The 23091-nt window shown below is 40.4% G+C and overlaps 1 protein-coding gene across 1 annotated transcript in view; it reads left to right on the forward strand.

Moving 5' to 3' along the window:
* LOC114660035 (deoxyribonuclease-1-like) overlaps positions 1–21117 on the forward strand; it is a 30694-nt gene extending 9577 nt beyond the window's left edge. The window contains exons 3-9 of the mRNA XM_028812559.2: positions 142–225; positions 4153–4268; positions 5170–5282; positions 5459–5616; positions 15299–15392; positions 18464–18515; positions 19433–21117. Coding sequence (XP_028668392.1) covers positions 142–225; positions 4153–4268; positions 5170–5282; positions 5459–5616; positions 15299–15392; positions 18464–18515; positions 19433–19644 — 829 coding nt within the window. The 3' untranslated portion in view covers positions 19645–21117. The remainder of the gene's footprint in view (positions 1–141; positions 226–4152; positions 4269–5169; positions 5283–5458; positions 5617–15298; positions 15393–18463; positions 18516–19432) is intronic.
* The last annotated feature ends 1974 nt before the right edge of the window (positions 21118–23091 follow it).

The raw sequence follows: 23091 nt of genomic DNA on the forward strand, positions 1-23091 counted from the left end.
ATTAGAGACAAAGAGAAACATGACATGCCAGGGCTTCTGTTCCTATACATAAAAGTAACTTGACATATCTGTTAGGCAGAAGAAATCAGATTCTGTCAAAGTGTGCAACACAATGTTCCACCATGTCTTTATTCTTTGCAGAGAGTCTGGCTGCCATTATAATTTCATCCTTTCTGACCACCTGGGACGCAGTAGCTACAGAGAGAGATATGCCTTTGTTTACAAGTAAGCTGTTTTCATCTCCTACTGAGAAGCGACTGTTAGCTGTGCACAAGTACACATTAGAGGTGCAGCATGGAAGGGTACAGTGTGTGAATGTAAAACTTCATATAATGTGTGATTTGCGTGAAAAGGTTTGTAAACAGTGATTGAGGTGTCTAAGAAAACTGTTGTCTTCTGTTATATTATACAGTATATATTTGTTGTGAATGTGTGTATATAATTTGTTTATTTGTTAGAAGAGCACGGATTAATTTAAAAGAAGTTACCCTGTCAAGCCATACAAAATATTATTCGATCCGATCCCATAATGGAGTGGTGGCTCAGAGGCTAGAGATCTGCGCCGGTAATCTAAAAACTCCAGAAGTGACTCTACTCCATTGCGCCTTTGAACAAGGCCCTTAACCTGCAATTGTTTCATCCTGGGTATAATTTTAACCTGCATCCAGCCCTGCAAGCAGGTCTTCCAACTTACAGGGAAAGCTTGGTTGGTTGGTGGCAGATTTGGCACTCCAGCCACCATAAAAAGCCTCAGCTTGTTCCAGAGTGGTGCTGAGGTGTCACCTGCTGCACTCGGGTCCCAATTCAAGTGGTTCATCGTGTGGTGGGTGTGGCAATGCGGATGTTCCCACCGTCTCTCCATCCCATATCACCTCTTAACATGGAAAGCTGTTCTGACCCAAGCCTGGTGATTTCAAATTGCACACTAATAAAATAAAAAACTTGCTGTTGTGCCTGGCTTGGTCCAGGTCTATCTGCATATATGCATTTGTAATGGGATTCTTAGAGTCACTTGATCTCTGATTCACCCGACAAGACTTAAATGAAGAACCTCTGTGACACAAGGTACCTGTACTCATAATACTTTAGTATTGGTAATGTTCCATTATGTTGAACTATGGGATCTTGCATTCTGTGCAGTACAATACAAACATTGCTTTATGGATAAATCAAGCAATTCTTTTGCTATATCCCAATTGTTTTTAACTAAAGAATCAAGAAATTTGTTTAGATTTGAAGCTGTCACATCTGGATGATGTCCATCCATCATCCAACCCCCTATATCCTAACTACAGAGTAACGGGGGTCTGCTGGTGCCAATTCCAGCCAACACAGGGCAAAAGGCAGGAAACAAACCCCAGGCAGAGCACCAGCCCACCGCTGGGTGCACACACCCCAAGCACACACTAGGGGCAATTTAGGATCGCCAATGCACCTAACTTGCATGTCTTTGGACTGTGGGAGGAAACCGGAATACCCGGAGGAAACCCACACAGACATGGGGAGAACATGCAAACCCCACCAGGGAGGACCTGGGAAGCGAACCCGGGTCTCCTAATTGTGAGGCAGCAGCGCTACCACTGCACCACCATGCCACCCTCTGGATGATGTGTGTTGTATAATTCAGTCACTCATAAATCCAAAAATGGTTAAAATGGGCTGGGGGATGTGGCAACAGCATTAGGAACAAAGCCTGGACAGAGTGCTGTTCCATCACAAGACTCACACACACGCACATGCACACGCACACACACACACACACACACATATTCCCACACTCACTAATATGGTGCCAATGTAGATTTTGATGCCTTTGGTACAAAAAGTGAAGTACTTGCAAAAAAACTACGCGGGAGCAATGGGAAAAATCTGCCCAAATAGCACATATTCTACCCATTCTAACCTTCAAAATTATTTCCTGAGGAAAGGCCAGTTCAAAACAGGTTTTGTTAACAAGATATTAGGTAGGGTGGACTTTAGGAAGTAAAACCTAAAAAAAACCCACGTAAAACAAAAAGCACTTTCCATTAGGAACTGAACAAAAATACATGGACAAATTTGTTAGTACCGTTCCACAAAAAGAGAAAAGCCCACAATTGTCTCTGAAATAACTTGAAACTGCCAAAAAGTAATTGGCACCCATCGTTATACATTCGGTATTTAAGGAAAAACAGACTCTGCTTTAGAGTTTTGATTCAACAGAACATTTCAAATAATAACAGAAATGAAAATGAACGAAAATGATGGGACTCTTAACTTAATATTTTGTTGCACAACCTTTAGAGGCAATCACTGCAAATAAGAGGTTTCTGTAACTCTCAATGTGAATTCAGCACCTTTCAACAGGTAATTTGGCCCACTCTTCCTGAACAGACTGCTCCAGTGGTGTCTCCAGACTGCAAGTTTCAGGTCTTCCTATAGACATTCAACAGGATTCAAGTTAGGGCTCATAGAAGGCCACTTCAGAATAGTCCAATTTTTGTTCTTAGCCATTCTTGGGTGCTTTTAGCTGTGTGTTTTGCTTCATTATACTGTTGGAGGATCCATGACCTGCGACTGAGGCAAAGCTTTCTAGCAATGGGCAGTACTTTTTGCTCCAGAATGCCTAGATAGTCAATGCAAAGCAAAGCAGCCCCAAAACATAACCTAGTCTTCTTCATGTTTCACAGTAGGTATGGTGTTCTTTTCCTTGGAAGCTTAATTTTTTCATTTGTGGACAAATAACTGATGTGACCTGCCAAAAAGCTCTAGTTTTGTCTCCTCTGTTCAAAGGACATTCTCCCAGAAGCCTAAATAAGCAAACTATTGCCTGGCCTTTTTTTTTTAACAGTGGTCTCCTTCTGGTTTATCTTCAGTGAAGCCCACTGTTATTTAAAAAGTGACAGATGTTGCACTCAGACACTGATGGACCTTGACCTTCTAGTTCAGGTTGCATCTCTTTGAAGGTTGTCCTTGGCTTTTTGCAAACCAGTCTCACTATCCTGCTGCCCATTTTGAGATTAATTTTCCACTTGCAGGTGTGTCCAGGGAGGTTGACTATAGTCCCTTGAACTTTAAACTTCTTACTAATATTTGCAACTGTTGTCAGAGAAACATCAAGCTGCATGTAGAAGATCTTATAGCCTTTGCCTTTAACATGCTTGTGTATCATTTTCTTTCTGATCTCCTCAGGCAATTCTCTCCTTTGCTTCCTCTTACTCATGTTCAGCATTGGACACACAATGATACCAAACAGTGGAGTGACTACTGTTCTCCATTTCAGTAGGCTGAATGACCAATTTCATGATTGGGGACATATGAGATACTAATTAAACAAAAAAGCTAGTTTGAAAAGTCACTCTGATTGATTATTTATGATCTTTTCCAGGGGTACCAACAAATGAGTCCAGGCCATTTTAGAGTATCTTTGTAGAATAAGCAATACTCTTTTCATACTTGTTTTGCCTTACTCAATGACATATCAAAGGCATGCAGATATACATAGGACAATTGTTTTTTATTGAATCACTTTTCAGGAGGCATACAGCACTTTTTCAGTGAGCTGTAAGGGTACCAACAAATTTGTCCTCGCCTGTAAGTAGGAGGTTTAAACTTTAATTAACCAGAAAGGGTTAGTCACTCATTTCCCAAAGCATCTCCAAAACACCCACACACTCTGCTGTTCTCTTTTTGCTGTTCAACTTGCTTGCTAACTCTAGACTCAATGAGCACCCACAGGAGAAAACCATTTGAACCCAATAGTAGGTGTTATGTTTTGGGATTCAGCTTACCAACTGGACCTTTTGGGTTGTAACTTATAAAGTGTAAAGCCCCAGCTTTGCTTCCTTATTGCTCTTTAGAAGATTGTGAAAAATGGGGCTGACACTCTACCCTTCCTCTACAGCACACCAGTTATTCTGCTGTCTCTGTAGAATGCTGTTCCAGGATTGTACCCCTTGGCAGCTCCTGTTTAGACTTGTTTCTTTTGGATCTCTTCAGTCTCAAGTTTGGGTTTCTCTTACATGTAGCCCATGTTGGATTCCCCCATGCTTTCTTCCCCTTTTTGCCCCCTCTGTTCAAGGTGGAGACTCAGTTAAAATATACTAATAACATATTGCATTTTAATGGACACAGAAGCCTGTCTGATTAGTCTGTGTTTTTGTTTTTTGACAGCGAGGAACTGCTTCAGCCACTGGACTGGTACCATTATGACGATGGCTGTGAAGAATGTGGAACTGATTCTTTCATCAGGGAACCTTTCATTGTAAAGTTCAGCTCCCCCAGTACAGGTGAACCTCAGCTAGTCTGATCAGACTGTAGAAGTGTCCTCACTCAGAGCCTATATACATGATGCGTGTTTAGGAAGTGTTAACTAGAAAGCTTTTAGGCCTGTCATAGTAAAAGAGGTTCAATATTCAGCATATTTTACAACTCAAATACTGTTGCCCTTTGGGAAAGTACAATGTAAACATATTTTCAGGTTCAGTTCAATCATCCATTTGAGCGGTAGTATGTGTATTTTTCAGACAGCACACTCCCCTTGTTGCTAGAGCAGTTCTCTGGGTTTCACTTATTTTATGGCATTTGTTTAATTAATATTGTATTGCATGCTGTTGCTTAGTCACGCTGGGCTGCAGTACCAATTACATAATCTCTTTTATTCAGAAGGTCCATTTCTCTTTATAATTTTATTCCAAGGAGCAGATGAGGCACTGGCTGCTTTGGTCAGGTGGTCAGAGAAGTGGCAGTAATAGCAGAGAGTGTGAAAGACCTGGTGAGATTTCATTATAGATTGCTATGGCTGGATAAAATAATTACCACAAATAGCAAGTATTTCTTTGAATTTTACTATGTGTCTACAACAGAACACGCAATTACAAGGAAGAAATAAAATTCAGCAGAGGTTGACAGCTGCTTTCTTCTTCATGATGGAGACACCACATTTGTCATATGGGTCTTGTTTCACTTAGCTGTGCTCCAGAGTGTTTTAGTGATGACTAAGTGTTGCAGAGGCTTCCTGAAATAGTGTTTATCTCGCTAATCTATCTAGACCACCTGCTGAAGGCAGACTGTTTAAATGTCATTTGCTCTTGCAGTTTGGCTCTAATGAAATCTTTCACTGTCTAGTGAAATCTTTCCATGGTAGTCTGGGTCCATAATGCTTTTGTCTTGTTTGGTGTCTTCGGTTAGTGCTGAAAGAGCTTGTCCTGGTTGTCATCCACACGAGCCCAGATTATGCTGTGCAGGAGGTGGATTCTCTGTTTGATGTTTGGACTGATGCCAAGCAGCATTTCAACACAGAGGTGAGAGGAGCTGCTCTCTTTCTGGTCTTTTCTCTCTGGTAATGAGGCTATTTATAATTTGGCTGTCATTGTTTTTTGAAACATTGTCTAGTGCAAAGCTATTTCTCTGCCTTCAACATTCCAAATGTGAATATCACTGTTAATCTCCTATTTCATTTTTCACCGATGGACCTCAGGATGTTATTATATTGGGGGATTTCAATGCAGACTGCAGTTTTCTTCCTGCGAACAAGTGGCCTCTTGTCCGACTTCGACAATCCAAGGCTCTAAGCTGGCTGATTGTGGACAGTGAAGACACAACTGTGAGTGTGAACACTCACTGTGCCTACGACAGGTGAGCAGTAGATAAATAACATGGAAAAATGGATTATATTCAGTTCCCAGTTTTTCTTTCTCATCCCAATGATTGGCAGATTAGGTTGAGAGGTAACTTGAAGCTAATTGTGGGCATGTGTAGGTTTGTCCTGATATGGACTGGGTTGTTGCTGCCAGGACAGGATATGGCTGCTCGGAACCCAGAACTGGATAACTCTGGATAACTGTTGGGAGTCTATCCTAACAGTATTAGGTGCAAAGCAAGAAACTGCCATGCATAGTTCACCAGTCCAAAGCAATGTCCATTCAAGCACACGCATACAGGGCCCCTTCTGGACAGCCATGTAATCTAATCATCAAATCTTTTGGGATGTAGGAATAAAACCGGAGTACTTGAGAGAAAACCACATAAATGAAAAGTGATTGTGCAAAATACACTTGAGAAATGACCTGGACTCTTGAGAAATGAAAAAAGCATATATGCTATACATTTGTAATGTACCAATGAGCAGAATAGCTACAAGATGTTACACATCGTGGTTGAGATGTCACTAACTGGCTGAGAGGCCAAGGTAACGGGTCCTTGTAAACCCCAATACATTGACAGCAACAGAACTCTGTTGCAGGGACTCAGGATACTGCAATGGTTCCTGGGAATAGCAATTTATATGCCTTGGACAAGCCCCTCTTCCAACTTCAAGCATTTCTGACTGAGGAGGTGGAGGCCGTTATAAGCCTAGAACTGGGAGAACTTCCTATGCCATGCCACTTTGAGAGGAAGTACCACAAGCCAGGTAATAGCATCCCATCCAGGGTACCATCCTGTAGTTATCTTGCTCACTGTTATAGTTTATAATGCAGCCCTTAAGAGAGCTCTTTTATAAGACCAAGGAGGCCATAATCTATAAATAAACAGGAGAATTTATTATAAGGGAAGGACAATATAATAGAGATAGCACAATTTACAGATGAAAAAAAGACCTAATCCTAGCAATAAATCTTCTACTACTAAATAAGGAGGCTTGTTCCATCTTCCCACATGTACTGTAGACTCTGTCTTTCTCCCTTTAACATTCCCTTCACACCCTGTCTCACTTTCTCCCTCCCGATGAGCCCTTGACAGTTCACCACCTTACACCAAACTCATAGACTGGCTTGAAGAATCTTTTAAAATCTGGGCCAGGAACTTATTCCAGGCATGTCTCAGAAATTATTTCTATGGCCAGGGATGGATTTTGAAATTCCTTTGACTGCCCTCCTTGAATTCCCCCTTACTGTATCATTGTGTCTATGCAGCCCTGAGTCCTATGTCTTAAGTCCTATGCCCACTCCAGCAGGAAGCAGGAGACCCTGCTGCCATCTATTGCACCACAAAAATGCTTCTCTATTACCCCATACTCCACACTCTATATCCTTGATATAACTACTGTAACTGCATCTCCATTAACAAACAAAGGGCATAGCATCGACTTGTGGCAAAGCTTCAAGTACACTGACAAGGTCACACAAGTAGCTGTTGCCAGTGTACTCTTCTCCAGGGTGTTATACCTACAGATTTGTGTTGTACTTTCTTAAAATGTCTGTAATCCTAATTCAGACTGGGCCTGCTTTCCACAATATATACATACACACACACTCACACATATATATATGTTACAGCCAAAACCCGAAATCGGCCAAAGCGGGAAGTGTCCGGCCAAATCGGGGAATGGCTAATGTCGCTGTCATTTGTCTGGCCAATGTTCAATCTTTTCCTCGCTTTCAGGGTTTGGCTAGCCGGTTTGCGAAATGCCATGGGGCGATCGGCCAAAGTCGGAAGAAAAAAGGCATGAGCAGCAATTTGTTGTGCACTTAGTAGTGCAATTGCATCGAGTGTAGCCTTTGTGGCTCTTGTTCAGAAAGCGGACGCCACTTGGTTGTTTCACAATAATTAAGATTAGGTATTTAAGTAGGTTTCACATTTCTGTTGTCATTTTAGCTCTAAAGTAGTGACTTAACATCAGGGACCTATTTTATTGACCTTAAGGTTAGTGTTTGGGCGAGGGGAAGGCCGTCTCAAGTGGTGTCCGCTTTCTGAACAAGACCCGCCTTGAGCAGTTTCTTGTGCAGAATGGAAAACTCACTTCTGAATCTGCATCTGAAATTTTTAAGCATCTTCGCACCTTGAGTGGACAGTCTTACATAAGCACATCGAATTTTGGCCAGGGAGTTCTCGCCACTTCGCCAAATGGCCGGCCAAAGTAGCATATACACTGGTCATTTCTAGTAATTCGGACTTTGGCCACACCTCTCGGCTAAAATGCGAACTCACTGGCCAATTCGGGAACTGGCCAAACTTCGGGTTTTGGCCATAACATATATACAAATATATATATTTTTAAATATATTTACCAGTAATGGCACACTGCACGATAACGTGCAGTGAATACACTTGACTTGAGCATTCATAGTTTTCATCCTCTTTCTCTGTACGTTTACCGTTTGTTTGCTCAGAGGTTGATGTGCTTGCTGCTTCCTGAGCAGCTGTTATTTTCTCCACCCCAGCAGCCCACTTCTTCTCTTCTTTCATCGGCATCTTTTCGCGTTAAAACTGATTAAGTGTTTGTGTTGCAGTTACTTAGTACGTTTTTCTTAATTTTTCACATAAGCTGGCACTTAAGTCTTCAATCTGCCTCAAGAATGATCTAAGATATGAAGAGGTAGGGGAAGTGACGGCGAAGGTGGTAGGGATGAGAACGGCCCCCATATACATGCGCCGCACGGCTACCCTGCTGACCACTGCCGAGAGTTGATTCTACAATAAAATCAAATAAAAATAAAAAGAGAAATAGCCTTAGAGGTCAATCCTCACCCCGAAAGTGGATAGTAGACATCAAATAGTATATGCGTACCAGATTTCACGTCAATAGGTCAAACGGTTTGCAAGCTACAGGGGATTTAAAATCCTGGACAAAGAAACGGACAGCCACAGTAGCATATTATATAAGAAGATATATATGGAAGCAAAGTTCTGTGATACGGTTTGCATACTGTAGCTGGAGTTCCACAAAATGTGTGAGTCACATATCTTAAAATAGTTTTTTATTCCTAAGCTTTCAACAAACTACCAGGTGTCATCATCAGAGGAAAATGATTAGACATACAGGAATCAAAAGCAATATATAGCAGGGTGGAGGGTAAGTTTGTAAGGGGGGGGGGGGGGTGGGGATTCATAAGGTGGGGTTCGAAAGGTGTTGGTCATAAAGTCTTTTTAATTATTTGACTGTTCTTCATTTCAAGCCTGCATATGCTGGGTTCAAGTCCAAGTGTCTGTTAATGGTGTTTTCATTAGAGAGCCACAATTCAGCCAGCTCTCTGGTACTCTTATTATTGGCGTTGAATTTTACTTTCACATGTGTCCGGTGACACTTGTATGTGTGTAAATCAGAGACCGTGGGTCTTTCCTTCTGTCGGCATTGTGATGTTCCTGTATTCGTGTTGCGAGTCTTTTAGATGTTTGTCCCATGTATACCGCTGGGCATGCATTTCATGGAATGCTGTAAAGTGCGTTTCTTTCCTCTGTGGTCAATTTTTTGCTTTTAGCATGGAAAAGGACAGTCCGTAAAGTGTCTACTGGATTGTTTGATCTGGACAGGATGCATGCTGTACTTTCTGACACACAACATTGGTAAGGGAGGGTGTTGTAAGTGAGGTGAGGGACCAAGTTGGAGTCTGTTTGCTGAGGTCTGGGACGTCTCCTATTTAGGCATTGTTTAACTCTTTTAGGGAAAGTATCAACTTATGTTGACACATAGGGTTGAGGCAGATGTCAACATTAATCAACATCCAGGGGTAGAGGGAAGTAATCAGCTGTAAACCCACTGTTATGTTATAGTTTGGCTCTATTTGCTTGCAGTATGAAGCTTCCAGTACGTTTTACATAGGTGTTTGTTGCTGCATACTGTCACCGCTGTCACTGCCAGCTGTGTGAAGACAGGCACTCCCATCTTCCTTTGTCCAGCTGCCACCGTGGCCACAGTATGCAGCAACAGATGCTTGACACAACAGCATCAAGGTAACATGTACTGGAAGCAGTGTAATGTGGCAAGGCACGCGACTGGCTGCTTCTTATGTCACCATACCTTGCAGGACTGTACTGTGTAATAGGTATGTGAATTTACATAGTGTAGTGGCTAATGGAACATAAAATACAGAGACATTGGTCATAAATAAATATTTTATGCTGATTTATGTATAAAACCATTGTGTTGTCTACTTTTTAGAAAGCTGAGTTTTTTTGTAAAAATATTCAGCTTTTTGGCCAAAACAGGAAAAAAAAGTTTGCTCTGAAAGAGTTAATAAATGTCTTGGGGTAGTCGTTTGATGTGAGCAGATGAAAAAAAAAAACATCCTTTTTGTGTTCATACTGTTGCAATGGATGTTAATCCTGATATAGAGCAATCCAATTCACGGTGGATAAAGAAATGAATGGACACATCAATTTCCTTGACATTTCCATTGAAAGAGGTAACTACTCTGGTTTAGTTATGAATGTTTATTGCAAGGAATGTTATGCAGACAAAATACAACACTTTACCTTCATCACATAAACGGAGTTGTGTTAGGACTTTGTTCAAAAGGATTACTACCCATTGTTAATGCTACAAATTACACTTTTAAAATACGTCAAATATGAAGCTGGCTATATCTGAGCTTAGTATGCTATATACATCAAAAGGCGCCAGTTTTAAGAAGCTCTCTATCAGTTTAAGACACCCATTTTTTCATTTATTCAATCATCTGTCTTTCTAGTTTAATTTTCCCAAATAGAATAGAAGAGAGCAGAAGTCTGTTAAGGCATGAGTGAATTCAGGACCAGTACCAAGAGTGTAGCACCAATTTCATGTTCAGCACACTCACACACACTCGCTGACACTGGGGCGAGATTTTCTAGTAAACCTAACAAGTCTGTCTTTTCTGAGTAAGAAACAACTGAAATTCCATACAGACTCTAAGAGACGCACTGTCTGGACTCCAGTCAAACAACACTGTGATTTAAATGCTATGAAGAACAAACATTATTCACTGCACTGTCCCAGAAAAGTTATTTTTATTGAAATTACAATTAGTTTGACTTTGAAGTCTTAAATTGTGGGAAAAAAAATCCTACCAAGTTTGTTGCAGAGATAAAGACGGCAAATTTCCAAATGACAGAGTACAGTGGCCATTGTTGTAACATTCTCAGTGCAATCTTCATAGCTGGAAGATTTGATTGTATTACTAAAATACTTGGTTTAAACAGACATAATTGTAAATTCACTTCCATGTAGTGATTAATGTAAGTGAAGAACGCTTCAGTGAATTAACTGCATTCATACACAGTTCATTAGAAACTACACATCACTCTTCATGTGTTTAATAGAAATCCTGATCATACTTGAAATTTCTCATGAACACAATGAAGAACAATGTAAAAGTTCAATTCATGCTCTTTCACAATTCAAGTATGGCAAACATTTTTCCTTGATCTAAAAACTGAGTTCACATTGATTCTGGCATTGTTATAAGTTACAGATGAATGTTTTGCTCAACAAAAGGCAGATATCTTCAACCAAATGCAGCCTGGCTCCAGCCAAAAGCTGTGATCTGCTTTAAGTCTAGAGTCAGACAGCATTACAAAATCATCATTATAATATCAAAGAAGAAGCAAAAAAATGCCACGATGTAGAACTTTACCAACAATTGACTGTAATGTACTAACTCTTGAGCAGTTGTTGATGTCAGAAGAAGGACAAGACTGAACATCATCATTAAAAACTGCTAAAAAATACCTAAACAATTTGACTAGAGAGTTTTGGCTAAGCCTAAATATTTTGACATGACAGCACTCTCACCTTAGTCGTGGCTTCCATCTGAATTAAGATGTATCAATAACTTGTGTCACATTAGATGACTTTTCCAGCGATTTCCATTCGTAACCTTCATTTACAGATCTTAACCAGTCGAAGGCAGTTGGCAGCACGTTCCTGTAAAGACATACCGAAGAACTTAGACCAACTAGTCTGCAACTGGCTATGTCAAAATCAAACCTGTCTGATTTTCTTGTTGGTTGGAGGGGTGGGCTGTGTACGGAGGAGAGCTGACAACCAGTGAATGCTCATTTGAAAGTACAAGGTGTAGGATAAGGAATGTGGGCATTTTGAACTTCACATACAGAACAGAAGCTTGTCTTTATGATGTCTCATATTTTATGTACTAAAACAGACTGGAAAAAAGTACAAAGGGCAGAGAATGTGGCTGAACATACCATAGCTATTAACCCTTTGTACAGTGTTGGTACAGCGACAGGATATTAGGACTGTGAAGCTCACAAGCAGAAGAGAAGGTCATCTGTCTAATGTCTTGAATTTTACATAACAAAATGGAAAAAAACAGACATTGCAGATGTTAACCCTTCATAAAGCACCAGCTCCATCAGAAAACACTCTATTGGCTGTCAGAAAAAGGGACAAGTACTGGAAGATTTACACTCAATCGATAAATATGACATAGGCTACAGTTTTCAGTCATGTAATTTGACATGGTACAGCAATGAGATCAGCGACTGCGATCGGCAAATTTGACATACCCCATGACAAAAAGTTGTGTAGAGTGACATTGGCTTAAGATAACACATGAAAATTTGAAACAGTCACACCATGACAGTGTTCATGGCCGTTATTTTGTTAAATGGTCAAAGTCCATCAGTAGGTAAAGGGATGTTAAGAGAAGATATACAAGGTGTAGTTTCACTACAGAAACACAAATGTCAGCAGTTCATGATAGCAGAAATATTATCAGTTTCTACTTATTAATTGAAGGTAATCAGGGGGTATTGTTAGTACCCCTGTGCTGGCTAAAGATTGAAATGTTACTCTACTCTTACAGTGGGATATATGATTAGCTATATACTTTAGAATGCATAATTTACTATACTCTATAAATATCTTAAGCAGACTAATTTGACCATATATGCATACGTAATCTGCAGAAAAAGCAATGTAAAAGCAATGTATTTCTTACCAGATTCACAAAGAAAGGACACTTTTAATGACACCTGCGCACTTCTGTTCAGGAGAGCTAAAGCTGCCAACTCACTAGCCCTAGCACTACTGATGTCCACAGCAACAGCAGTAAAAGTTTCCATTGAAAAATCTTCTTTTGGGACATAGTCATTGTTTCATTTGAATTTTTAAAAATTAAATCTAAAATGTATAAGGAATTTTTCTTTGCTTTTGGGGTGAGGTTAGGCAAAACAAAACATCGTTAATGCCGTCCTGCTAGAGACCTGTGCTACTTAGTTTAGCACACAGACAGCAGAAGCACAATATTTTAAGGTTTAAAGCTAAAATACAAGGCTGTTGTCCAAGCATATTTTCTTGCAAACCCAATAATGGACATAAAATTATTAATAACACTGTAACATTTTATTTATGTATTTATTTTTAGAGACTTCCCACAGTTTTTATTTTGAGTCTTTCCGGGGTCCAAAGGGTTAATCAAGGGTTCCAGGACTCTCCATATTTCCTACATTGTATATAATCCACTTTATTTTAGTCAGTTATTAGATTGTGTTTGCTTAGCCAAGGAAGTCTCAACATAGCTGGTGACACAATTTTGGGGATTTGAACGGTGCAGATTTGATTTTTGCACTTGTTTTCTTTTTTTTTTTTTCAGGATCTCATTAGTTCATAGTTATTCTTATTTATTCTCATGCTGGTATATAGTTTCCTGCTGGGAAAAGCAGTTTCACTGATGTTTCTGCGAGGCAGCCATATATTTGTTTGAAATGTTGCCCCGTTGCTGTCATGTGACACCCAGTTGTCATATTTCATGAAGTCGTCACATGGTTGATTTTTAAGATGACGGTGCACTAACCTCCGGCATCCAAGATGTTGGATTTGTATACAAAACCATTTCAGTGTTAGCGATAAACTTTATTCAGGGAATTAGAACTTTGTATAACTTTGACATTGATTTTTGGTAAATAATTTGGGTTTTGGTTAATTAAATCCAAAATGTATAAGCAGAAATTTTTCTTTGCTTTTGGGGTGAGGTCAGGCAAAACAAAACATCGTTAATGCCGTCCTGCTAGAGACCTGTGCTACAGTGCTACTTAGTTTAGCACACAGACAGCAGAAGCACAATATTTTAAGGTTTAAAGCTAAAATACAAGGCTGTTGTCCAAGCATATTTTCTTGCAAACCCAATAATGGACATAAAATTATTAATAACACTGTAACATTTTATTTATGTATTTATTTTTAGAGACTTCCCACAGTTTTTATTTTGAGTCTTTCCGGGGTCCAAAGCGTTAATCAAGGGTTCCAGGACTCTCCATATTTCCTACATTGTATATAATCCACTTTATTTTAGTCAGTTATTAGATTGTGTTTGCTTAGCCAAGGAAGTCTCAACATAGCTGGTGACACAATTTTGGGGATTTGAACGGTGCAGATTTGATTTTTGTACTTGTTTTCTATTTTTTTTTTCAAGATCTCATTAGTTCATAGTTATTCCTTTCATAGTTATTCAACTTGACGCCCCCTGGTCAGGCATGGAATTACTATTATTCAGGCTCTTTAGTTGTCTCCTAATCGCACATGTGTGACAACGGTTATCCTCTACTAATATTCCTCAAGCATCACAACTAATGGAGTCAACTGAAGGACTAATCCTGGTGATTGAAGTTATTCAGAAATTGATTGGTTTGTTAATGATCCATGGGCCTCTACAACTCCCTTGGTAATCTAGCTGGCATTTACTCTTCCTGGGCTGGGTTCCAAAGAACGCCAACGAGTATATTATTAATAAGATGACTGCACTTTCATGATTTAGCGTTTTCTCTCAAAAGCCAGCTTTCAAACCTAAAATCTGCAGGTACCCACCACTGATTGCAGTATGCTGACACCATTTCATTGTTTACTCTTGAGCTGATCTCTTGACTACAATTATTCCCCCAAAATGTAAGTGCATAAGACAAATTGAACTGACCCCCATTATGCTTTGAAAGATGTCAATCTGGTAAGAGAGCCATAGCTAAGGGGTCTAAAGATAAATCAACACTGAAGTTGTAGTACAAGCAGGAATTCAACATTAGATGCAAGACAGAGGAAAGTTCTGATCATAACTGTAGAGCAGGCAAGTAACAATGAAAGAAATAAGAAGAAACATCACAAAAGTGATCCCTGCTGACACAGATTCTCCAAATTAATGTTACTTGTATCATTCGTCATTTGACCTTTCATGTTAGAAGTCACAGCAATCAATTGTGAGAAGGTGTCAGAAGAGGAGTGTTACCTAACACTGACAGTGCAGCAAGACAGAAGGATTCTCACTAACATGAGAGACGTGCAGAGAGTGGGAGTCATGAGCCACTTGAGGGGATCAATATGGATGAATCTCACAGTCTGTTGCATGTCATTCATGTAACCTATTAATTTGGCAGGTCTACTCACAAGTCCCAGGTTGATTTTTGCATGTATTGTCCTGGGCCAACACTCTCCTGCTACTCTGGTTCTGTTTCACATATTTGATAGGATGTCTGTCTCTCTAGAGTGAATTGTGGTTATCTCTTGTTAATGACTGTGATTTTGTTTAATTAAACAACATCATGGAGGTAAGGGATAATTGCCAAAACATTTTTCATAAGAGCTGCTTAACTCATATTTAACCTTTTTCAGGATTGTGGCAAGTGGCACGGTGCCAGACACAATTATTCCTGGATCTGCCTCAGCATTCAACTACCAGAAGGCTCTAGGCCTCTTGTATGATAAGGTAAGTGGACCACTTGTCTCTCAAGGGCTCATTGGCTGCTCCTATACATAAATACAATAGCCCAACACTTTAAGCTTTAGTCAGTATCTTAATCCTTTCAGTGCTCTATTTAATGCATTTGAATAATACAAAAATAATCTAAATTTCTACTTGTGTACTGCACATACTTGTGTACTGCACTATTTAAAAGCCTTTTATATTAATATAGTTTGGAAAATGTCCAACAGACTTCATACTATAGGGCTTCAAACATCTGTACCATCATTTCCTAAATTTGTTTCCTTCCATTTTTCATGCTTGCTTAATCCAATATTTTTTGTAAGCTTGCATCTTGCTGGATCCTATTATGACAGCAGTGAGTGCAAAATGGGAAAGACTCCCAGAATGTTTGCTAGTCATACCAAGCCTATTTACAGTAATCCCTCACCTATCGCGGGGGTTACGTTCCAGAGCCCCCCCGCGATAGGTGAAATCCGCGAAGTAGCGACCTATATTTATTTTATTATTTATACATATTTTAAGGCTTTATAAACCCTTCCCACACTCTTATAAACCTTTCTCACTCTCTTGTTAACCTTTCCCACACTCTTATAAACACTTCCTATGCTCTTAAACACTTTCTACATTCTTAAACACCTCAGACCAACACTGCACACTGCCTGCACGCAGCGATCAGACGTCAATGTGTCTGCACTCGCTTTGTGAAGGGGGGCAGCTGAACTCACGCTGAGCAGAAATGGACTTTGTGCTGCTTCTGCCAAAATGCCTGCTTGTCGCTCTGCTCGAGGAGTGTGTGTGTGTGTGTGGGTGTGTGGGTGTGTGAGAGCTGAACGCACCTTCGCTCAAACCCCCTCCTCCCCGGAAGCGCAATAGGCTCCTGCCACTTCGCATTGTCAAGGGGGTGGGGAGCTGAATGAACGCTAAGGAGAAGTGGACTTTGTGTTGGCTTTGTGCTGCTTGTCGCTCTGCGTGTCAATAATTTAAAAGCCTGTACAATCAGGCTTTTAGGTGTACATCACCAATTTTCCTGTCTCACTGTCTTGTCTTGCGTGAAGTTAAAATGTTTTATAATAGTGAGATGTTACTCATATCCTTAGCCCGACATCCACATATCATATGTGTTAACAAAGTGTGTTTTATAAGTTTACATGTGTTTAAAGCATGTGGGATGGGTATTTTAAGGCTTAAACTAAAAAAATGTTTATTTATATGGTCTTTCTATATCACGGATTTTCTCCTGTTGCTGATGGGTCTGGAACATAACTTCCGCGATAGGCGGGCAATCACTTGTATTTAAAAACCCGCGAAGTCGTGAATCCGCGAAAAGTGAACCGCGAAGTAGCGAGGGATTACTGTATACCAATCAACGACAACATTAAAACCACTTGCGTAATATTGTGTAGGTCCCCCTTGTGCCACCAAAGCAGCCCTGACCCATCAAGGCATGGACTCCACAAAACCTCTGAAAGTGTACCACAGTGGTATCTGACACCAAGATTGTAACAGCAGATCCTTTAAGTCCTGTAAGTTGCAAGGTGGAGCCTCCATGGATAGGACTTATTTTTCCAGCAATCAGATTGAGTTGAACACCTTAAACTCTTTGTTATATTCTTCAAGCCATTCCTGAATATTTTTTTCAGTGTGGCAGGGCACATTATTCTGCTAAAAGAGGACCCTGCCATCATGGAATACCATTGCCATGCAGGGGTGTATGTGATCTGCAACAATCTTTAGGTAGGTGGTGTGTGTCAGTGTAACATACCTCTATACATGAATGCCAGGACCCAAGGTTACCAAGTAGAACATTGCCTAGAGCATCACACTGCTTCTGCCAGCTCCCCTTCTTCCCATAATGCATTCTGCTGTCATCTTTTCCCCAGTGACACACACACACACCTGGGTGATCACATGATCTAAAAGAAAATGTGATTTACCAGACCAGGCCACCTTCTTCTGTAGTTCTGTGGTCCAGTTCTGACGTTCATGTGCCCATCATAGGTGCTTCCGGTGGTGAACAGGGGTCAGCATTGTTATTCTGACCATTCCTGCGGCTATGCAGCCCCCTGCGCAACAAGCTGCAATGCACTATGTTTTCTGAAACCTTTGTCTCATGGCCAGCATTGAGTTATTCAACATGCAGCTACATGCTACATCCCATCTTTTGTGGGATCGGACCAGATGGGCTAGCTTTTGCTCCCTATACACATGACCCTGTCGCCAGTTCACCGGTTCTCCTTTCTTGCACCACTTTTTGTGAGTACTAACCACCTCATACTGGGAACACCCCACAAGACCTGCTATTTTGGAGATGCTCTTACCCAGTCGTCTAGCTATTACAATTTGGCCTTTGTCAGAGTCCCTCAGATCCTTACGCTTGCCCATTTTTCCTGCTTCTAACACATGACCCTTAATAACTGACTTTTCACTTGTTGCCTGATATATCCCACCCTTTGCCAAGTGCCACTGTAACAAGATAATCAATCTTAGCCACTTCACCTGTCAGTGATTTTAAAGTTGTGGTTGATCCGTGTAGATTTACCAACCAGTCTAATATATCTTTAGAAAGTGGCATTGGATTACCTGAAAAAGATTCTAGGATGATACAGAGATAAAATACAAAGTTCAAGCATATAGTGACCAGGACAGGACTACAACTCGGTTTCCTGGAGCCTTGTGGAACCATTTTAGGCTCAGTTGCTCTTTAGGTAGAACTGACACTATTATAATGTGACCACTGCGACCTGGTGCTGTATTAGCCACATCACTTCCAGTATCTTTCAGGTGGCAGGTATCATCACAAATGTAGTGACTGTGCCCCTGTCCCTCAATCCTTTTTCTCTCATAAAATAACTAAACACTTTTATTGCAGCTTTCTCTACACTGACTTTCAGGAATCCATGCCAGGTTTTGATATTGGACTCATTAACAAGGTGCCTTTACAGGACAAAGGAGCCCTAGAAAGAACTTCAAATGCAAACATTTCCTGAACTCATTTAAAAAGACTGTCCATTTAAATTTGATGGTATATAAAATGGAGTCCAGCAACTTAAAATGTCTTTGGAATTTTTCAGGCAAGAGATGTCTCTGATCATTACCCTATAGAAGTGGAGGTCAAAGACAGCGGTAAGCAAATTTACTTGTCACATGAAGTATTAGCATGCAATTAGCAGTTAACAGTTTATGGTGAGCCTCTGCCTCAAATGGTGCAATTCTGGTAAGCAGTGTACTTGAGTCTGTCTGCACGTATAGTTTGTGCCACTCTGTATGCACAGATTGGGATTCATGTTCAACATATAAGGTGCCATATAAAGTAATTAACGGTTATCCTTTTTTTTTTGACTTTCATGAAAACTAATACCCGTTAAATTTCATTTGTTTTAAACAGAGGAAGGGAAGTACTGGAGAGCTGCCATTGCCTCCAGTTAACAATACAATCTAAATATACCCATTATTTCTGAACAGATGGATAATGTAGCTAAATTAGTATTTACATTTGGCCCTCTCCAAGTGAGTTGTTTTCAATTAGCACTTGTATCACTTGAATTAGTAGTCATTCCTCATTCAGTCATTAGTAGCTCATTTCATTTTGAACATTTGCTTGAAGAGCATTTCTTATGTGAAGAGTACAACACATGGGTTCAAGAGATGTGTCAGAGAAGAAGAGCTGATTCCCTTGGAGGTGGTCCAGGTCACTGATTTTTCTCTGTATTAGATGTAGACAATATGTGTTTCAGTTCATCAGTTAAGCTATGTGAATGTCCTCCGTAGTGGGGGGAAGAATGTAACTGATGACCACGAAAGTGCTGCATACTCATGCCTTCTAGACTGTGATGACAGATTTCTCATTTTTTTTTATTCTAATCTGAAGAGATGCTATTTTTAGTTCATTTATCCCAACTGCCTCATTCACTTTTCCTATAAATGTTGGCATTCAGCATAGAGCATAAAGAGAAAGTCACACAGTCACATGCAGAGTGCTCTTTGTGTCATTACCAGGCTACAACTATCTCAATTTCACATGCTTTCTTTTCATTTTGCAGCTACTTGGGATGGCATGATGTTTGAGCCAAGCTCCTCCCTGGGGATAGAAGGTGGCCAGTCAGGAATGCCATGTGACTGTGTAGGAGTGGATTTCACCACCTGCAAGGGGCGCTGTGGAGCCTACAACCCCAGTCTGCCTTGCCACTGCAATGCTTCATGCTCCAAGTACAACAGCTGCTGTGCAGACTACAAGGAGTTCTGTCAAGACTGAAAACATCAGCACAACACAACAGTGTCATGCATACTATACAACACCCACACACCCAATAGTCCCATGTTTTTAGCAGTGCCAAAAATGTCATAGCACAAAAAACAGAACACAGCTCTAACAATACATGCAAGTGTGAGTATAAGAGCCATGCTTTCAGAAAATTAAGCATCACAACATAATACAAAGCAAAAGTACAATTAGCAATGCCATATATAGTGCACTGTGCCATTAAACAATGATGAAAGTCTCACAACACAAGGGAGGTTAACTGTGCCTCGCAGAATCAACAGTGCAATTAATAAGTTTACACATTCTGAACAAAATGCACGCCAACGTGACATTACGCAAAAGTACCAGATGTGGCATACAATCACTACACTCAAGACTATGAATAGTAGTGTTGAATAGTCTGAACAATCATAAAGACATCGCTACACACTAAAATATAGTACACGGCCACAACATGCAGTAGTATGATTTGATTCTCTGATGCTCACATTGTGAATTTTATAACACAAAAAAGAGGAGAACAGCACCATTCATTACACATACACTATATAGCTATTAATGCAATAAAAATATCATAACACCATACAACACAAAAGTGTGGTTAACACAGCCATACATAGTACACAGTACAACATATCAATGATGAGAGTAACACTATAGAAAAATGAGGTTAACAAGTCCATACAACGCATACAAGGCCATCAGGCCCAAAAACAGCAAGCAAAATCACAGATTCTGAGCAGTACTAAAACAGTATGCTAACACAGAGCACAACATCAAAAAATATAAAAGTATGGTTATCGGAGCCACACATTCTGAACACTTGTGAAAGTTAATTCATCCATCCATCCATTTTCCAACCCGCTGAATCCGAACACAGGGTCACGGGGGTCTGCTGGAGCCAATCCCAGCCAACACAGGGCACAAGGCAGGAACCCATCCTGGGCAGGGTGCCAACCCACCGCAGGACACACACCAAGGACAATTTAGAATCACCAATCCACCTAACCAGCATGTCTTTGGACAGTGGGAGGAAACCGGAGCGCCCGGAGGAAACCCACGCAGACACGGGGAGAACAGGCAAACTCCATGCAGGGAGGGCCCGGGAAGTGAACCCGGGTCCCCAGGTCTCCCAACTGCGAGGCAGCAGCGCTACCCACTGCGCCACCGTGCCGCCCAGTTAATTCATCCCCACGATACAAATGGGTACAATTAGCAAGGCAACACATTCTTCCCAATTGCTGTAAACATCATAATAGCACAAAATAAACACAAGAGTGAGGCTAGAAGTACTACACAGTATACATATCACCACAATACCCAAAATTAGGATTAGTAGGGGAACTTCTAAGTGACATTATGTGTATCCCAAACAACACAATGCTGACACTGCTGATGATAAACTTATCTTGAAGCCTATTGAACTGATGTTTCAAAAGATATATAATAAAAATGTTAAAACTGCTCTTGATGCATGTTTTCCTCTGAGATCCAGCAGTAAGCCTGCTCATCTGTACATCACCTAAACCAACATTGCGTTACATGACTTGTAGCCATATGATATGTCAGACTTGCTGATATGGTTGCCAGAACATGTCAGTTTAAATGACTGAAAATCACTGGCCATGTCAAATTACACAACTGTGTGCTGATCTTCCAGGACAGTTCGACTGGCCCTTATCTCAGATATCCAATAACATGCTGCCTAATGGAACTGGTGCTGTATGGTGGGCTAACAGGTACAGTGAGTTCAAACACAGTCCTGTTTTGTTTTCTTTTCCATTCTGTGGTGATACATAAAATATGAGACATCGACAGATGTGCTTCTCTTCTGTTTGTGAGGTCTAAGCCCTTTCTGTCTTTCTTTTATCTCGTTGCTGCAATAGATTCATTGTACTTCCTGGAGAGCATTCATTGGTTTTCAGTTTTCATGCACACAGAGCCCACCCCAGTGACTAAAGACAAAATCATTTGATTTTGTCAGAGAGTATTGCATACTAGTTGGATTGAGCTGCTAGGTATGTCAGATGAGAAAACTGTACTTCACGGGAGTGCATCATTATGTAAATGTAGGCCAATGACTGAAAATCTCTGAAAAGTCACCTAATGTGACACCGCCTTTAAGTGACCCTTTTTTACCAACATTGAGTGAGTTGTCTGCACTTGAATGTCGAGATTACTCCAATGAACTTGATAATTCAGTACAAAATCACTGGCTTCAACTAGAAGTGAAAGGAAATGGCTTGAACAGAAGAGTCAGGTAAACCACAGGCAGAAATGAAGTGAAACAGGATGGATAAATGTATAAAAAATACATTTTTAAAGACACACCAAAAATCAAAGATGACAAAAACTATGGTAACAAAGGTTTCAACATAACATTCTCAAACCCAATTAAACCAATTTAGGGACCAGCATTGGGTGCAAGGCTCAGACTAACACTGGATGGAGTACCAGCACATTACAAATAAGGTTGACACAGTTTAGAATCCCAGTTAACCTGACCTGAATCTTTGAGTTGCTGGAGGATCACCAGAGTATCTGGATAAAACCAACTGAAATGATCAATGGCCATAGAGACATAACATCACATAACATACAATTTGAAAACATGCTAATCTAATTAAAGGTCAGTGGTCACTAAGAACCAGATGAACTCAATTGGACACACTCTTCTGTGGTGTGCACTAAAATCATTTATTTGTACTGGATGAAATAACCCAGTCTACTTTGTGAACACTCATGGGACTTAGCATCTGTAATGTTATTCAGCACTAAAACATAAATAAACACGATAATATTAAATAAACGCCAATGGCAAATCAGATAAGTTACATAAAAAAGCTGTTTGAGTTGTCAGTTTGCTAATGCATATTTAATATACATAAAATTGTCAAGCAAGCAACTCTTCAGTTGTTTCCTTGGTTAGTTGAAATATACAGTATATATTCCATTGTGTTGTATATGCATATCTCATAGAAGAGCTACTGTATCAAAAATTGCTGAAAAACTTAACATTGGAAATGAGAGAAAGATGTCAGAACACATCGTGCATCACTGTGTATTGGACTATGCATCCACGGATTGGCCAGAAAGCTCATGCTGACCCCTGTCCACCATGGAAAGCACCTACAATGGGCACATGAGTATTAGAACTGAACCATGGAGCAATGGAAGAGGATGGCCTGGTCTGATGAATCATATTTACTTTCAGATCATGTGGAAGTTGGGTGGGTGTGTATCGTTTACCTGGAGAAGTGATACAAGCAGGATGCACTATGGGAAGGCGTCAAGGCAGAGGTGGCAGTATGATGCTCAGCATAATGTTCTACTGGGAAATCTTGGGTCCTAACATTGATGTGGATGTTACTTTGATACACACCACTTACCTAAAGATTGTTGCAGACCACACACACCCCATCATGACAATGGTATTCT

The sequence above is a fragment of the Erpetoichthys calabaricus genome, chromosome 11, assembly GCF_900747795.2.
Source record: "Erpetoichthys calabaricus chromosome 11, fErpCal1.3, whole genome shotgun sequence".
Classification (NCBI taxonomy): Eukaryota; Metazoa; Chordata; class Cladistia; order Polypteriformes; family Polypteridae; genus Erpetoichthys; species Erpetoichthys calabaricus.